At 45.5% G+C, this 16867-nt stretch overlaps 2 protein-coding genes and 1 long non-coding RNA gene across 3 annotated transcripts in view; 1 reads left to right on the top strand and 2 right to left on the bottom strand.

The window, feature by feature from the left end:
- Positions 1-4851, bottom strand: part of MAP3K21 (mitogen-activated protein kinase kinase kinase 21) — a 41875-nt gene extending 37024 nt beyond the window's left edge. Inside the window, exon 1 of the mRNA XM_042779119.1 lies at positions 4116-4851. Coding sequence (XP_042635053.1) covers positions 4116-4851 — 736 coding nt within the window. The remainder of the gene's footprint in view (positions 1-4115) is intronic.
- Positions 4852-6574: 1723 nt separating this feature from the next.
- Positions 6575-8008, bottom strand: LOC116994174. Its single transcript, XR_004417425.1, has 2 exons — positions 7843-8008; positions 6575-6965 (listed from the first exon to the last, which is right to left on the bottom strand). It is a non-coding gene; the product is annotated as an uncharacterized LOC116994174 (long non-coding RNA).
- Positions 8009-9229: 1221 nt separating this feature from the next.
- Positions 9230-16867, top strand: part of PCNX2 (pecanex 2) — a 155207-nt gene continuing 147569 nt past the window's right edge. Inside the window, exons 1-2 of the mRNA XM_033055014.2 lie at positions 9230-9382; positions 15363-15568. Coding sequence (XP_032910905.1) covers positions 9230-9382; positions 15363-15568 — 359 coding nt within the window. The remainder of the gene's footprint in view (positions 9383-15362; positions 15569-16867) is intronic.

Genomic DNA, 16867 nt, shown 5'->3' with positions numbered 1-16867 from the left:
TGCTATACAGAGAGGTTTGAGAGAAAGCAGTTTTTATGAATTCTGGAAAATATCTCCATCTTATTTTAAAGGTATTTAATAGCATAACTGGAGCAATTCTACTGCAAATAACCTGTAAAAGCAAAGAACCAGAGATAATTTGTTCTTGCTTATCTCAAACTCCAGGACACCTTGCCTCATCAAAAGGAACTGATTCAACAGTTCTGTCAAAATACATCACACTTCTTTTTAAGGTTTTTAAAATAAAATTATTTCTATTCTCTAACTGCTTCTCATTATACTAGTTTGAAGAGCATGACATTACAGTGGGTTGTCCTCTCGTATGTTTGATTCCTTCAGATTCCAAGTAGTTCTCATTAGCATTGTCACTTCCATAGTCTTATTCAACAATCCTTGAAACTCAAGCTGACCTGAAAACTTCATAAAGCAATATAAACTCACTGGCCTTCAGAGAGCTGAGGGCTGCAAAAGACACTGGATTGCTGAAGGAGCTGGTGAAAGCCACAGCAAACCAAACCCTTCTGGCATATCCATCTATGACAAGTGAACACAGAGCACTTGATCAGTAGGTGTTAGTACATCTAATCTACACATAATCAACTTTGTAATCATGGATATGTCTATGCCATACACAAGATATTCGGAACAAATTGCAAGGCCTCCCAGAAGTACACAAAGCTGCTGCACTAGAGATAAAGTGTGTTTTTTTAAAGGCAGAAGCAGTGCACAGTCTGAAATCAACCCCAGAATCATAGACCTCTGTTTTCTCTACAATTGACTTCAAAAAGTGAAAATGTGGCACACTCTAGCTGAACATATTACTAGCTTTCTTCAGGACAGAATAATCAGGGAGGCTGTGCTGACCCCTTACACAACCTGTCCTTGCTCAGAAGCAAGAAATTTGATTCCCCCAGAGCAAAAAAGTTGCCCTTCCAAAGAGTCAGAAAAACAGCTGAGATGTGACAAAAAGACATACATAACTATTAGTGTCTAGTCTTGGAGACAAATTCCTGTCTTTTATTTCCAGTAAAACCTAAATTTTTTTTCATAATCAGCTGGCATGCTTAATCAAAACTAAGTTCCTATCCAGAAGACAGTTAGGAATATTAAAGTATTTTCACAATTTTTAAGACATCTCCTTTTCAGTTATAGCATCAGTTAATTCAGAATTCCTTTACTAACAATGACGCATTGAAAAAAATCAAATTTTCTTCCATGATTTTTATTCAGATTTTAGATCAGGTAAAGTTCACATCTTAACCTTTTAATTTCAGATTATGTTCTTTATCTATAAAGTACATTGAGGAACGTAAGAACTGCTTATGAGAAGTTATCCTCAAAACAGGCATGATCTTGGCAGTGAAACTTCCCACCTCTTCAGCCACACAAGGTTTTACAAAGTACCCACAATTCCTAAGTCAACATTAGAGACCATGGTTACTACATTTCATTTAATCAAACATATCTAAAGCTAAGTGTTATTTACACCTTTGCTTTGTCTGCTTCTGAAAAACCTGTACATTTAAATTTATTTTACATGGACCCCAGAACTGAAGAAACTCTGCTGTTAATAAAATTCGAGTTACACTTCACTTCCTTGTTTAGCCGTCAAAACCAAGTTTGTTAGTTTTTCTTTCCAATATGGAAAACATTTGTTTACCTATTAATTCCCCTTACTGTGGCAGAAACACAAACCTTCTGCCATCTCCCAAAAGGAGCCCAGTAAAACAAGAGTATTCAAACTAGATAGTCACTGCTGTTAATAAAAGCTGACTGCTCTCATGGCTCTTCTCTTTGTGGGACTTTCTCTCCAGTCCTGTCAATTTGCCATCAGTGAAGCCAGACTAGATATGCTGTAGAGATCCCAGCTCCATGAAATTGCATGGAGAAAAGTAACATGCTTGCTATTGCCTGCCAACCACAAGCCCAGACACATACCTTTTCCGAATCAAACACACTCCTAGAAGGGGCTCCCTTTCCCTGGCTGGAAAAATTAGTTCCTCCCTACTTGCTCAGGAAATAGTTTGAGCATTCCTTACCACACCATATTAAGGGCAGTCATTTTTCTAATTTATTGTCTGAGGAATTAAAAACATCCTTCCTAAAAATAACTAAGCTAGCACAAAACTGATATATTCATATACTACCTAGAGGAGTTGCTTAAGGGAGAGCACTGAACCACCACCACTAGCAGTGCCTGGAAAGCAGCGATGAGCAGGTGAGGAATGGGCGCTGGCAGATCCCTGTCTGGAGCTGCAGCCACTGCAGAACTGTTACTATCCACGCCAAGCAAGTCGCTCAGTCAACCCTGGCAGCATTCCACTCCCACTGTGCAAGACTGTAAAAGACTACAGAAAAAGAATGAAGGGAAATCTTTGATGAATGGAGGAGTTACCAGAGCAGGGGATGACTCGCAGTCATTTTAAATTCATGTTGTTCAACAGTATATGGTACCACAAGTGTACCATTGTCTTCTAACACTATCATTCAGATGCTTGATCAAGAGATATAATTCTATTCAGCATATTCAATACTTTTTCAAACTTAGAAGTTTGTTTGAAGTATCTTGCTAAGATTAAGAAATACAGGTGAGAGATCTAACCAGCTCAAGGCAAGTGCATCTGCAACAGGAGTTAGGAATAGAAGCAGTGAATAGGCACATAGAACGAGGTTATAATCAGCATCATATTTTTAAAACGCTCTGCCACTACCCTTATACAAAAAGATGATAATGGTAATCGGCTCTCAGCAGTAACCAACTCAGCCCCCAGTGTTATGAATTTATTTCAGAGTTTGTCACTGTCACTAAACATGCTGCTAGCATGCAGCAGTCCACTCTAAGGAGATCCACTAAATACTCAAGGTGCAGCAGCTCATTCCAAACACAGCAGTAAACTAAACGGGCACAAGCTGCCTACAGACCACTTGCTAGAAATTAAGGTGTTGGCCATGACGCTAAACATCGGAGAGTTCACTGCCTGTGCTACAAACAGAACACAAAACACAAACACAGCTGAGCAAGGTTCTTTCTTTATCAAACAAATAGTGAAAGTATTCTCAGAACAGTCAGTCCCATGACTGAGCCTTGTCTTAACAGCCCATGCACGGTGACCCTTCAAGACACACAGCCTCTTAAACAAAGTGTGTCAAACCTGAATGGAGCTTTTTTATTTCTACTGGACTACTGAAAGACTGCTAACTGGAAAAAAAATTAACATTGCTGCACTTTTGGAACATTCAGAACGAAAAGGAAACAGTTGAGATAGCTTCAGATATTTATGGAAACTCACAGATTTCCATCTTCAAGTCATTATTTCTAAACACAACTACAATGGCAACCATAAACTCTCTATTCTAGCAAGTCAGCCTTCCAAATGCACAGTGGCCAAAATCTTAGATGCTTCTGTATTGTCAGATGGACCAAGGAGCCATGAAGTATGAATTGAGCAACTCACTCATTCTTGCAGGTGCATTTGCCCATGCCAAGGGATGAAAGCAAATCTGGCACCTGAACAACAGTTTCTACTGGTTTTAAGGTACTTGCTTTCTCCACCTCAATGTTGACTGAGTGGGTAAATTTTAGCGACGTTAAATGCATGCAGTGAGAACCAGAAACACATATGATTGCTTGTCAGTGAAATAGAAGTGATACTCTTATTCAGTAATTTCTTTACAAGGCGCTTGGTTCCTTCGGTAAGTTTCATGAGCCAGGACCACACAACGCATAAGAGTAAAGACAGCCTTGTAGATTTGCAATTGTGGCTGTGCGCAGGATTTGATCCCGCTTTAAGTGAGCTCCCCTCCGAGAGCGCAGGACTTAGCGCGCGCCGAAGGTACCCCCCCGTCTCCTCCCGACCTTTCCATGAGTTCGTAGCCAGCTCACAGCCCGGCAAGCCAACCTGCCGCTTGCCCAAGCTTCTGGCACTGGGTGCCCGAGTTGCGACACCTATTCCCCGGTGGAACAGGGCTCCCGGCCGGAGCCCGTCCAGGCCCGGCCCCCGCCCCCGCGCCGCCCCGCCGGGACTCCCCCGGGCCCAGCGGCCTAAGGCGGGGACATCCCCTCGCCGTCCGAAGGTCCCTCGTCACCTCCTCCCCCCGCCCCGCCCGGGACTCACTGTTGCTCGACTTGAGGTCCCGGTGCAGGATGGGGACGATGGCCTCGTCGTGCAGGTAGAGCATGCCGCGGGCGATCTGCACCGCCCAGTTCACCAGGATGTGCGGGGGGATGCGGCGGCCCCCGCGGGCGGCCGCGGCCCCGGGGGCGGCGGCCAGGGCCCTGTTGAGGGATCCGCCGCGGGCGAACTCCATGACGAGGCAGAGGTTGGGCTCCCGCAAGCAGACCCCGTGCAGGGCGATGATGTTGGGGTGCCGCAGCATGGAGAAGAGCTTGGCCTCCTGCCGCACGCTCTCCGCCGTGGCCGTGATGTCCTCGTCGGGGTCCTGCCGCGCCGCCTTCACGGCCACCTCGCGGCCCCGCCAGGTGGCCCGGTACACCTTCCCGAAGCCCCCCACGCCGATGATCTCCTGCAGCTCCAGGTGCTGGAAGTCGATCTCCGTCAGGCTCCCCACGGGGTCCCCCCGCCCGCCGCCCCCCGCCGCCGCTCCGCCGTGGGGCTGGCGGGTCACGTAGTTGGCCGGGAAGATGCCGAGGCGGTGGCGGATCTTCCCCGCCCACCAGCCGTCGTCGCCGGACACCGCCGCGTCCTGCGACAGCACCTCCACCACGTCCCCTCGCCGCAGGCTCAGCTCGTCCTCGCCGCTCGCCTCGTAGTCGTACAGCGCCGTCCACAGCGGGCACGGACCCCCGCTGCCACCGGCGGCCGCCGCCGCCCCGGCGCCCGGCAGAGCCATGGCAGCGACCTCAGCCCCGGCGGCCACCAGCAGCAGCGCCGCCGACGCGGGAGCGCCCGCCCAGCCGCATCCTCACCTGCCGCCGCCGCCGAGCGGGAGCCGCGGGAGGGAGGGCGGGGCGCGGGCAGGGGCGGGGCCGCCTGGCCCGGTCGCCGCCGCCGCCGCGGGGCTCGGGCAGCGAGAGCGCAGGCGCGCGCGGGAAAGGCGGGGAGGACAGCACCGGTGCCCCGCGCGCGCCCGCCCGGGCTCACCGATTGGCCGCCCGCCGTCACGTGGCGCGGGGCGCGGTGGGCGGAGGGGTCGGTGTGGTTCCGCGGAGCGGGAGGTGAGGGGGAAGCGACTGTGACCCCTCCTTTTGCCGCTCGGGGGCTGCAGACTGCGCTGAGGGTTTGTGCCTCCGCCGCAGCTTCTCCTCTCCTTCCTTGTGCGGTTTTAGGGCTCCTGTGGAACAAACCCCAAGCGGGTTCTGAAGAAATCGAGCTTCCTCTGTTCCTGCTCGCTCTGTCACCTGCCTCTGCCTCACGTAGGTTGTCACAGAACGGGTCAGGCTGGAAGGGACCACAGGGGCTCACGTGGTCCAACCTACCTCCGCAAGCAGGGACCTCCTAGAGCACATGGTACCGGATTGTGTCCAGATGGTTCTTGAACATCTCCAGTGAGGGAAGACTCCACAACTTCTCCAGACAATCTGTTCCAATGCTCAGTCACCCTCACAGTGAAGTTTTTCCTCATATTCAGATAGAATTTCCTATCCATCAGTTTCTGTCCGTTACCTCTTGTCCTATTGCTCAGCCTCACAGAGAAGAGCCTGGCTCCATCCTCTTGGCACCCTCCCTTTAGATACTGATAGACATTGATGAGGTCCCTTCTCAGTCATGTCTTCTCGAGGTTGAACAGGCCCAGCTCCCTCAGCCTTTCCTTGTGAGAGATGCTCCAGGCCCTTAAATATCTTTGTTGCTCCGCTCTGGACCCACTCCAAGCCTCCCCTGCTCACCACCCTGTTCATGGACCAGCTGAGAGAGTCCCAGCCCTGTGTGGTGCGATCACACAATCCGTTCAATTAAGAGGTTGCCTGAAAACAGCAGATGCTGTGTATGTGCTATTTCTGGGTAAAGATTCTCCTGGTTTTAAGTGGAAAAATCGTATCACTTTCTAAAATACAGTTGTCGTTTTCTTGGAAGTTGGAGGGAAGTGCGTGGGCTGGGGACGCCCTCCCGTCTCGCCAGCGTGGTGGGAAACAGTGGTTCAAAGCGGAAGGAAATGAGTTTCCATGCCAGGAGCCAATCACTGTGCTGTGGGACCTGTGGTTATGGATGTAGCTGCTGCCAGCAGAGGCCCCGAGGAGGACAGTAAAGGCTTGTGAAAAGTGTAAAACGGCACTGCTGGGTTGAATAACCTGGTGTGATGAGCACTCAATGTTTTGCACATCCAGAGACCTGTACATCTCTACATAAACACAAAATTTGCAGCTGGATACCACAGAACTAAGGTTTGAACATAAAGAGACAGTAATTTTAAAAAATTTAAATTCTGGATACCACAGAACTAAGGTTTGAACATAAAGAGACAGTAATTTTAAAAAATTTAAATTACAGTATTCAATAACTATAAATTCTTGATTATCCCACTGTATTTATAGTTATACACAACGCAGTAATACAATTATGCTAAAGTGACTTACTGAACCACATTAACCAAAAAGAAAGAATGCAGAACCAGCATGTCTATCAAGTCTTCTCCCATTTCCTTTAATATAACATTGCCTTGCAGCTATTCAGAGAGGTAATTACAAGCCTTTCCCTTATCTGCATATTTGCCTTATTATAAAAGCCATAAAGTATGTTGTAATACAAGCATTCTGCCACACAAATTCCACCTTGTACTTTGTTATCTAAAAGAATCTGCAGGAACTAATTAAGTGTGGAATGTTTTGGGTCAGACAAGGTATTGGTAGCAGTACAGTGAAATGTTTAAATATTTATCTAGAGCTATTATTCCAAAATTTGCTTTCTGAAGTGCCACCATCCACTAGCAATTACTGCACTCAAGTTAGACTTTGTTCAGCGTTTTTTCAGCACCCAGCGCTCCAGGATCTTGGTGTACAGTTGCTGTTCCTAGGAGTTCCAATAATGGAAATATTATGACCTAAAACAGTGTAATGTGCCCTTAACTTTCCTGACGGCACCACCTAGTGGAGTTACCGGTTAAAAGAGCTGCATACACGCGGCAGAGTTTTCAACTCAGAAAAGGGTCCCTTTTTTCATCTTTGGCACTCCTGCAACTGTGTTGCTACAATACTGTGCATCTACATTGTGTCCAGAACACATATCCTGACCTGGAAATTATAGGAACCCTTCATAACTGCAAGTGTCATTATAAACAAACAAACAACTTGGTATCAGCATTATCCAAATGAAAGATTTGAGCGATGTGTGGACAATTGTCATGGTTTAACCCCAGTCAGCAGCCAAGCCCCATGCAGGCACTCACTCTCCCACCAGCAGGTTTGGGGAGAGAATCAGAAGGGTAAAAATGAGGAAACTTGTGGGTTGAGATAAGACAGTTTGATAGGGAAAGGAAAGCCACGCTCAACAGCAAAGCAAAACAAGGAATTAGTTCACAACTTTCCATGGACCGGCAGGTGTTCAGCCACCTCCGGGAGATCAGTGCTTCATCACATGTAATGGTTACACATGTGATGGTTACACCATCACTCCAAATGTCCCCCTCTTCCTCCCAATTCATATACTGAGCATGATGTCACATGGTCTGAAATATCCCTTTGGCCAGTTTCAGTCATCTGTCCTGGCTATGCTCTCTCCCAGTTTTTCTTTTTTATGCCACCTCACTGGCTGGACACAAGACACAAGACACAAAAAGTTCCTCTATTTAAGACAAACATGACATAGCAACAACCAAAATATCACTGTGTGCCAGGACTGTGCCTCCTTCGTACAGCTCAAGAACAGCTCAGGAAATTTTGCTGCTCACCGAGGTCACACTGAGCAAGTACTCAAGCCCCAAGGCTGTAGATCCTCAGGCATCTAGTGGTGGCAGTGCTGCTGAGGGAGACGATGCCATTCGTCCCCTGCTCCCAACTGCTTCAAAGTGCTGTATCATTCCTCCCATCAAGCCAAAACAAGCATCCAGCACGGCCACATCAGGAAGAAAACTGCGACATCAGGAAGAAAACTGAGGTGTGTGGTTCATGAGCTCACAAATACTATAATAAACTCTTTAGTCTCTCACCTTTGTCAAAAAAAAAATTCACACAAAGCACAGCAAAATGGCATGTTTGGTCTGTAAAACTGTAGCCACAATCAGGAACAATTGAAGGAGGGTAAATTTGGTGATGTGCACAATGACAGATGTATCCATTACATACATGCATCCTTCACAAAATTGACTAATAAAAGTGGAACAGTCCCTAAAAGGGGCCTGTGAGAGACTTAAAATCGAATTTCACCGCTATTTTCTGATGGTTGGGGATGGGAGCACCGTGTGTGGTCAGCCCTGGTGTTCACAACCCACCCTTTACACCACTTGTCCCATAAGGATCCCCATCCTTAGGCCTCATTCTTCACTGACTTTAGTCTGCCCTGCTCAAGGCTTCCACTCAGCTCCATCACCTTTTCAGCCTCACTCGCCCCTATTTCACTTATGCTTCCTCCAGCGTGCCCCTACTCCTCACCCCGCTAGTTTGAGGTCAGCTGCATGAAACTCTTCAACGAAGGTTTTAGGTTTTTCCCTAAAGCCATTCTTGAACGAATCCGAATGTTTTTTTGAGGAATTTCCCCTCATCCCGTCCAAAATACATCTCAACGCAGAACGGGTGACACTGAAGTTGGGCAGAGCTCGCAGATCGGAAACTCGTGATGTATCGGGCAGGATCACTGAGAACCCGGCGGTGGGGGAGTGGCCGGCGAGGCGCGCAGCCCAGCTGGCGGCCGCCGGGGCTGCCCCTGTGCCGCGCTTTTTTTGCACCTGTGAACGCACCTCGCGGTGCCCGGGGCGGGATGCGGCCGTGACGGACACCCCCGCGCCAGAACCGCTCCCCCTTCCCTCCGCCGCGGCTTGGCTCGGCCCGGTCTCGCTTCTCCCCGCGGCCTCCGAGCGCTGCCGCCGCTCCGGGCAGCCGGGCGCGGACCGCGGTGGGGCGGCGGCCCCGGCCCGCGGCGGGGCCGAGCGGGCGCGGTGCCCGGTGGGGGGCGGCCCGTGACGGCGCCCTCCCGGCGGCGGCGGCGGCGGCGGCGCCCGGGGTGGGGCGGGCGGGATGCTCGGCGTCGCGGGGCACCATGGGAGAATCCGCGGGCGCCCGGCATGGCGGCGGCGGCGGCGGGCGGCTGAGGGGCGGCGGTGGCGGCGGCGGGGGGCGGCCATGGTGTCGCCGGCGGCGCGGCTGGTGGGGCAGGGCGTGTGGGCGGCGCTGACCGGGGGCTGGTACCACGACCCGGAGCAGGGCGCCTTCACCAACAGCTGCCACCTCTATCTGTGGCTATTCCTGCTGACGCTGCCCATGGCCCTGCACCTGGTGAGAGGGGCTGGGGGCGGGCGGCAGCGGCGCCGGGCGGGGAGACGCGGGCCCCGGCCCGCAGGCGGTAGCGGCGAGGGCGTGTGCGCTCAGCGGGCTGTAAGCGGCCCTCTGGGGTCTTAAATGTTGGGCATTCTGGGCTTTACATGAGGGTTTTGTGTCGAAAGGTTAACGGGGTGAGTCCGCCGGCTGCGCTAGACAGTGGCCGGACCCTTAGCCCTGCCGAAGGAGTTGGGTAGAGGTGCAGGCTGGCCTGAGCAAGTGCTGAATGACCGTGAGGACGTTTGTTCAAAAATGGGAGACAGGTGTTTTGTTTTGGTTTTGGTTTTTTTTTTGAAGTTTGATCCAGTCCTACCTTCTAAGAAGGGTAAATGCATGGAAAAATCCAGATACTGTGTAATTAATACGCCTTGCTGAATGTCACTGGTGAATCACATGGCTTTTTTGTGACATGCAGCTCCCTTTGTGCTGCAATTTAAACTTTGCAAGTGAATAATAACTAGAGTTTGTTTGCCGGATTTTAAAATGTATTTTCCTGAAAAGCTTGAAACTTTTGCTCTTGTTTTTGTGTGTTTTCCTACTGTGTGAGAAAAGCTCAAAGTATGCTGGATCATCGAATCTATTTTGGTGTGTCCTCCAGTGATTATAGGGTAATATTGCTTCCGTTAGAAGCAGTTTCTATCCATTTGGTTCCTGGAGTGACTCAACTAAATTCTCAACTTCTAAATAGGTTTCTTCACCCTACAAGGTCAGATATGGGCCTGATTATCAAAAGCAGAGAGTATGAATCCCCCTACAATTGCAGTGGAAAGCAAATCTTGTGTTTTTAAGCGTGAGCTGGTATTGGATTTTGTGGCATGGATTGGAGTGAATTCTTGTAAGAATGGCTTATGGAATTAATGAGCCAGAATAACAATATACTTTCTTCTGATTGATTGTGTATTCCCTATGCAAACCAGCAAGAGTCTTGCAGGATTTGCTGTCCAAGTCATGTGTGTGATTAAAAAGGAAAAAAATTGAAGGCTAACTTTTTTGTCCCAGTTGATATAAGTATGTATCTGGAAGGGTTCCTTGTGGGAAGCTTCTGAACTGAAGAAGGGTGTGGGGGTTGTACAAAAGAGCACTGGACTGAAGGTCAGAGCTAAGTTAGAAGTCATTTTTTAAAGTGGAGAAAATGTGACTTACCTACTGAACTCTCTTGGGCATCATCTTTGCCTATCTAGGTGGACTTGTTTTTTCTGCAGACTGACTGACTTACTGATGAATCATCTGGTTAAATGCAGGACTTGTGTTCTTGAGCTAGCATATTGCTATGGGAATTCTTTGTCCTTGATAAGAATAATGCATTTATTATGATGGCTGCCTGACAGTAATTATGTCCATACACATTTTCTTGTTTTCAAGTGGCTAGTTTCTAAGGCTTGGTAAACTTTATGCATGACATCTATTTTTGCCACTTAGAAACTTGAGCCTGCTTTCTAACTAAAGATTTTTTCTGGCTTATATGAAATTTTGTTTATGATAGTCAGTAATGTTTGGGGTGATATTTATGTTACATACTTGACACCAATATTTTATGTTCAGCTAAAGCAGTCAATGATGTTTCTTGAAATGGCAAAATCAAAACAGATCAGAAGTTTTTCATTTGCTTGTGATAATCTTTTGTTGAAGTCAGGAAGTCTCTGAAATGGTGTGATTTGAATCAAATGGTGAAACTCATCCATCTGTTTTTATTTTTTTTCACAGTAGCTCAGCAGAGGCATGCTGATGATAGCATTGAGCAGCTTAAAATATCAAGTTGTTTCTGTTGTGTGGATTGAGAATTTCTTTCTCTAGCTTATTCAGCATAGCTTACTTTGGTGCTGAGGATTCCTTTATTAGCTTCCTCACCCCTGAAAACACAGATCTGTTTTTCCATTACTTTATTTTCTTTATCATTTGAAGGTTAAAAATGTACAATTGGATATTTGGAGTATCATTGCTATTCAAATCAACTTTCAAAATTATAGTGAGATCTCTTCTAATTGTGCCGTATCAACTTTCATAATATAGTAAGAATTAAAGTTATCTTATTCCACCAAACAGTTGAGGATCCCTAGGTGTTTTGTATATGAAAATAGTTATAGCTCTTTAGTATTCAGCCCCAGTAAAACACCCGGGACCTAGAGATGCAACTTTGGAAAATACTTGTACTATATCTTATTTTACAAGCTTCAAGAGAATGTGCATCATGTTTGGGTGACTCCCAAAAATCAACATACTGAATGTTTCTCCTGCCTTTTGTTGGACAGGGAACCCTTGAACTTACAGGGTTGTTACTTCTTACTCACTAGATCTTCAAATCCTGCTGTGATAGGAGAAGTACAACATGGCAGTATGAGGGTGTGGGCACATAAATTACTCAGAGGTAAACTGTGATAAAACTAGCAGTGTGTCAGCTGCTTCCAGTCCCACTTGGCCGCCTTTTACCCCACTGTATCTCTCTGTAAAAGTTAAGGATACATATCTCTGAGCAGCAGAGAGATAGGCTACCCTGTTACATACTTTATTTATTGTGTGGTAGGGCACACGCTTAGAACTCAATGTACACCCCTGGAATTTTATTTGCTACCTACCTTCCCATATTCTGCATTGCATGATGAACATCTCTCTTAGTATTGATTCACCTTAATTAACATATAAACATAACATATAAACTCTGGCTCCAGTGTCATATCTCCCACGCGCATCTCTGATGGTAGTGACTGACTGCACATTTGTTTGGTAGTTCCCTCGTTTGTGTTCTGTAGCACAGGGAGAGAGCGAGGCCCAGGTGCAGCACTGCCTTGCTCTAGGTGCCTCAGGGGCTCAAGCAGTGGGTGGGATACATCTGGGTCTAAGCACCCTTTATCATTCAGCCCAATTTACAAAGCCTGGTGTTTTGTTACATACCGTTATGTACATATCTCAGTCACCTGCACCTTTGTGCTACTCAAATAATGTCAGTAGACACTTTAAGGAGAATGTGGCTGCTCTTAGAACAGTCTCTGGGCAGGCAGAAGCCCCAAGCAAAGGTGCTCTTTACATGGTGATGTCAACTCTTGCATTTGCAGCAGTAAGTTGGACCGCATTTGGGGCCACACCAGCCTGCATTTCTGGCTGTGACCCCACGCTATTCTGGTGCAGGGTGCAACAACAGAAGCTACTGGAGAACAAAAAGTACATTATGGTAGATTTTTTAATGGGACAAGAACGAAGAAAACTAGGGCTACAGCTTCCAAAGAAACCTGTGGGAAGTCATGAAGCCTGCTTTCTAATGAATTTGTATTTGTGCATGGGTTTTTTTCCCTGGCTTTTAATAAGATGTCAGCTCAATTGAAGCTTTTCCTGTCACTGGGGTGGTATCAAAAGGTCAGAGAGCTGTGTGGGTTCCTCTCATTAATGGAGGAGGTGTGCTGCTGTGACCTTGCCCAGTGGGGTGTATTCTCTTAAAGTTTGCTGGATAACTTTTTAGTTCTTTGGCTACCTTTCAACTGAGGGGATAGAGGGAGATGATGATGCAGACACATGGTGTGATTACAAAACCTCATTTTCATAGAAAGCCAGGCTAATTATAGCTATAGTGTACCAAAAGTGACTTTATCATCTAATTCCTTAGTGGTCTATAACTTAATTCCTCCTTAGCGTGGATTTGATGGCTTTCACCTGTCTGTACCAGGGAACACTAACTGCAGTCATATGACACTGGTACCTTATGCAAGAGGCCTGATTCAGAGAATGGAGGACTTTCCGTTATCAGCTTCATCTTTCTCCTAATTCCTCATGTGGACAGGGAATAACTCGCTTGTAGTACTCAGCCTGCCCCAAGATTCAGAGTATTAGAGATGCACTGGCCATTGGCAGTCTTGGTGTGGTGAGAGCACTAAAACACAGCGTGTCTCAGACAGATGCACATGAAGACCATGAACTGGCTCAGGGCACAGCTCTGGTAGGTCTGGTCACAAGGTAGGGATGAGGACATGCAGCACTCAGCAAATGCTAAAACTGGCCCTGTTTTCCACTCAAAAATCTAGGAGTGTCCTGTGAGTCTCTCTTGTAGCATGCTCTCTGCACACATAGGCTGTGCTACTGGAAATCTATTTTTGTTGTGTCCTCTTGACATTATTAATATAATATTTATTAAGCTTTATGAATGTCACCTATAAGGCACTTCTTTTCTAGTGGGCCATTCTGAGTTGTTATTTAATAATGAGTGGTTGATCTGTGCCTTGTAGTGTATAGTTGAAGAGATTCCTTGGAATCTGAACAAATCTCTCTCAAACAAGTCATACAGATAATTGGCTGTCACTCTTTGTGAAACCAAGCAATTTCTTGCTTGTTTTGTAAAAACATTAGTCATAAACCACAAATTCTTTAACCTCAAGTTCTTCAGCCTCGTCTACTCAGCCTTATACCCTGAGAACATGGCCTGGTAAATGGATCCTCTCTCTGGCCCGAGTTTACTAAATAACTGAAGGGTATGCTGAGAGTTGGTATTTACACAGTACTATGAAGTACTCATAATGGACTTAAGCCTCAACTTGTAAAAAGTCATGTTTGTCTTATTAGGGATCATATGTAGTACATACAGCCAAAATAGCTCCTCCACTATTGTGCAACAGATTCTTTGTATCTGAATTAGAATAGTCATAGAAAAGGATTCGCCTGAAAATTTTCACGTCCACATCTTGATGGTGTGAAGTCCCAGTCAGCCAAAAGCAGCATCAGAATTGCTTGTCGCAACACAGAAATGATTCAACATATTAATTTCAACATCAAGATAAATGTGGTGACTTGTTCTAAAAATGAAATAAGCACACCTTGTTCCCTTCCCTTTACCTGTGTGGTCAGTGTGATTTATTTATGAATTTGAAAAAGTGATTGATTTAGTCCCAAAGTAAAGACCGTTTTTGAAAATTACCTTCATCAGGCTTTTAGCAAATCCTGAGCATTGAAAACCTTTTTTGTTTTTATGTGTTGCTTGGGGTTTTTTGTTGTTCTTGTGCAAGAATATAGTAAAGCTCTGTTTAAATAAAACACCTAAAACTTGAAAAGAGATTTAACTCCCTGTGAGACTGCAGCTGTGTAACGACGATACATAAGCATGTTCCATGACTATAATGGTAAAGATTTTGGTACTTCAATTATAAGTGCAAGTGTCCATTGCTGTGAATTGCCCTTTACTGTAAGGAAGTATTTGTATTTTGAAAAGTTGTTAGTATGTCATGTCTCTGAAAGAACTTTACAGACTATAGTTCGACTGTAATTAATTTTAATGACTAAGAGCTGTGGTGCTCATCACAGATCAGCAAACAGATCACAGACAACTGCAAATTAACAATTATGTGCTTTAGAAAAAGAATTCAAAGAGGTTGTGTCATAGTTTAACCCCAGCTGGCAACTAAGCACCACACAGACAATTGCTCACTCCTCGAACCTCACCCACGACAGGATGCTTCTGTGTTTTTATTAATTTGTTTTGACTAATCCTGACTAATTATTTAAAATACCTCAGTGGTTAAGGTATTTGGGAGCATGTTGTGAGACATTAGAAACTGGACATCAAACTACAGTGTTGTACTGTTGAGTCTTAACTGTCATGGAGTGCAAGATGACAGAATTTTTCTAAGGGTTTCCTGTTTTTAGATAACTAATGTTTCATTTTGTGTCTGTATTTTTATGAATTATTAGTTTAGGAGAGGCTGCAGTTGCATTAACATGGGAGTGCAGTATTTTAAAAAGCTTTATAATGTTCTTCAATGGTGACACTTTGCTGATTTTGATAATAAATAATATCCACACTATTAAAAAGAAGACTAGATCTGGTGAAATGGTTTGAAACTTGAAGAAACCCTTAAACATTTTCTGTGAACAGAACTCAATATTTATACTGTATTTAAAAATTTTATCAGCATTTTCTCAAAGCAAACTGTTATTATGTCTTCATTATTTCTTCCTGTAGGCTTTTCCAGCAAATGCAGTGACAGTTTTTGTGTACTGCAGTTCGGTGACAGTTTTCTTCACAGTAATAAAGGTGATCAGCTACCGTTTGCACCTTATGTTTGATAAAGGCGAAGTAATTCAACAAAAGCTCTCAAGAAAAAATGGAAGGCAGTGTAAAGATACAGAGGTTGAAAAAGGAGAAGCGGTTCAGTCCTCAAATTGTAGGTAAGGTTTTCATTGCATTGATGGCACATTATGTAAGATGGTTGAGTTTGCCACTGTGGTCCTGCATAGCAGAAGTGTCTGTTGAATGCAAAAATACTCCTTACAGCTGTATGAAGAATGACATTTTCAAAAACTTGCTTAGTGCTTTTCAGCTGTGGTGAAGCAGGCGGAGCTGCACCTGATTCAGAGGTGAGGCAGCAGCTGGGCACCATTAAGGTGGTAGAGGAGATATATGCTGGAGTTGCTAACAGATCCTGAAGAAAACCTGTAAGAAGTTCTCTGGGGAAACCTTAAATGTTTGCTCCTTCCTCTTCCTACTGTGCTTACCTGCTGGGAAGAGGCAGGCATGTGGCAGGCACCTGTTGGTAAAGAAAATGCTTTAATATCATGGCTTTGGAAGTCTGGGCAACCTCATGTTGCCTTTGTGTGCTTGTAGGAACTTCCCTCTCAGATCACACCTAGATACATAAGTTGCTTTTCCAAACCCTTATGTTTTATTGTAACTGCTTTTGATGCTTCTGTGATCCTGTTCACGAGGAAAGCTAGTACTGCTTTTATTTCTCAGGGGCATTTGGTAGGTAGTAATAACTTCTCTACTGAGGAGCCAAGTACTATTGGTCTTTGCTGCATGTAATCAATAAGGCTGCTTCCAGGCTGTGATGGTATTAAAGGTAAAAACAGTACTGAGATAAAGACTAGTAGTGACATTTTCCAGGTTTGTGTATTACTAGAATGTTCCACTATATGCTCTTTGGAATAAATGGAGACCTTTCCTGCTGGCTTTTCAAGCTTGAGTCATACAAATAAATGAAACTGGCAAGTGGCTTTCAGTGATACCAAGTGTTATGACAGATGTGAAAAATGCTGAAATAAGGTGTATCTGAAAGTGACAGAAACATAGAAATGTCCAAAGAAAGCTTAAATTGAGTAGCTTTGTTAAAACTACCAGTCAAACTTTAACAGAGAGCTCTGTATAAAAACGTAGGGTATCTTTTGATGCATTTGCAGTTGCTACTGCAAGCTCTTGCCAGCTAAGTAGTATCAAGATAGTTGTGTTCCTCTGTGCTGCTGCTCTTCTGTGTCTTTACACGTGCACATCTGTGCTACACTCCTGGCAGTGATGTTTCTGGGACAGTCAAGGTCTGCCTGCATCGAGACTCATCTGAGAAATGCCTGTATGTGTCACTAACCATATGACATTTTTTATTTTTGATGGGGTTATGTCTTTCAGACTGTTTTGGCTGAAAAGTAAAGGTAGTATAACTTAAAAGTTGTGTGTTAAATCACGTGGCTATTCCT

This window comes from Catharus ustulatus, chromosome 3 (genome assembly GCF_009819885.2).
Source record: "Catharus ustulatus isolate bCatUst1 chromosome 3, bCatUst1.pri.v2, whole genome shotgun sequence".
Taxonomy (NCBI): Eukaryota; Metazoa; Chordata; class Aves; order Passeriformes; family Turdidae; genus Catharus; species Catharus ustulatus.
This window is presented reverse-complemented; position numbering and strand designations above follow the sequence as displayed.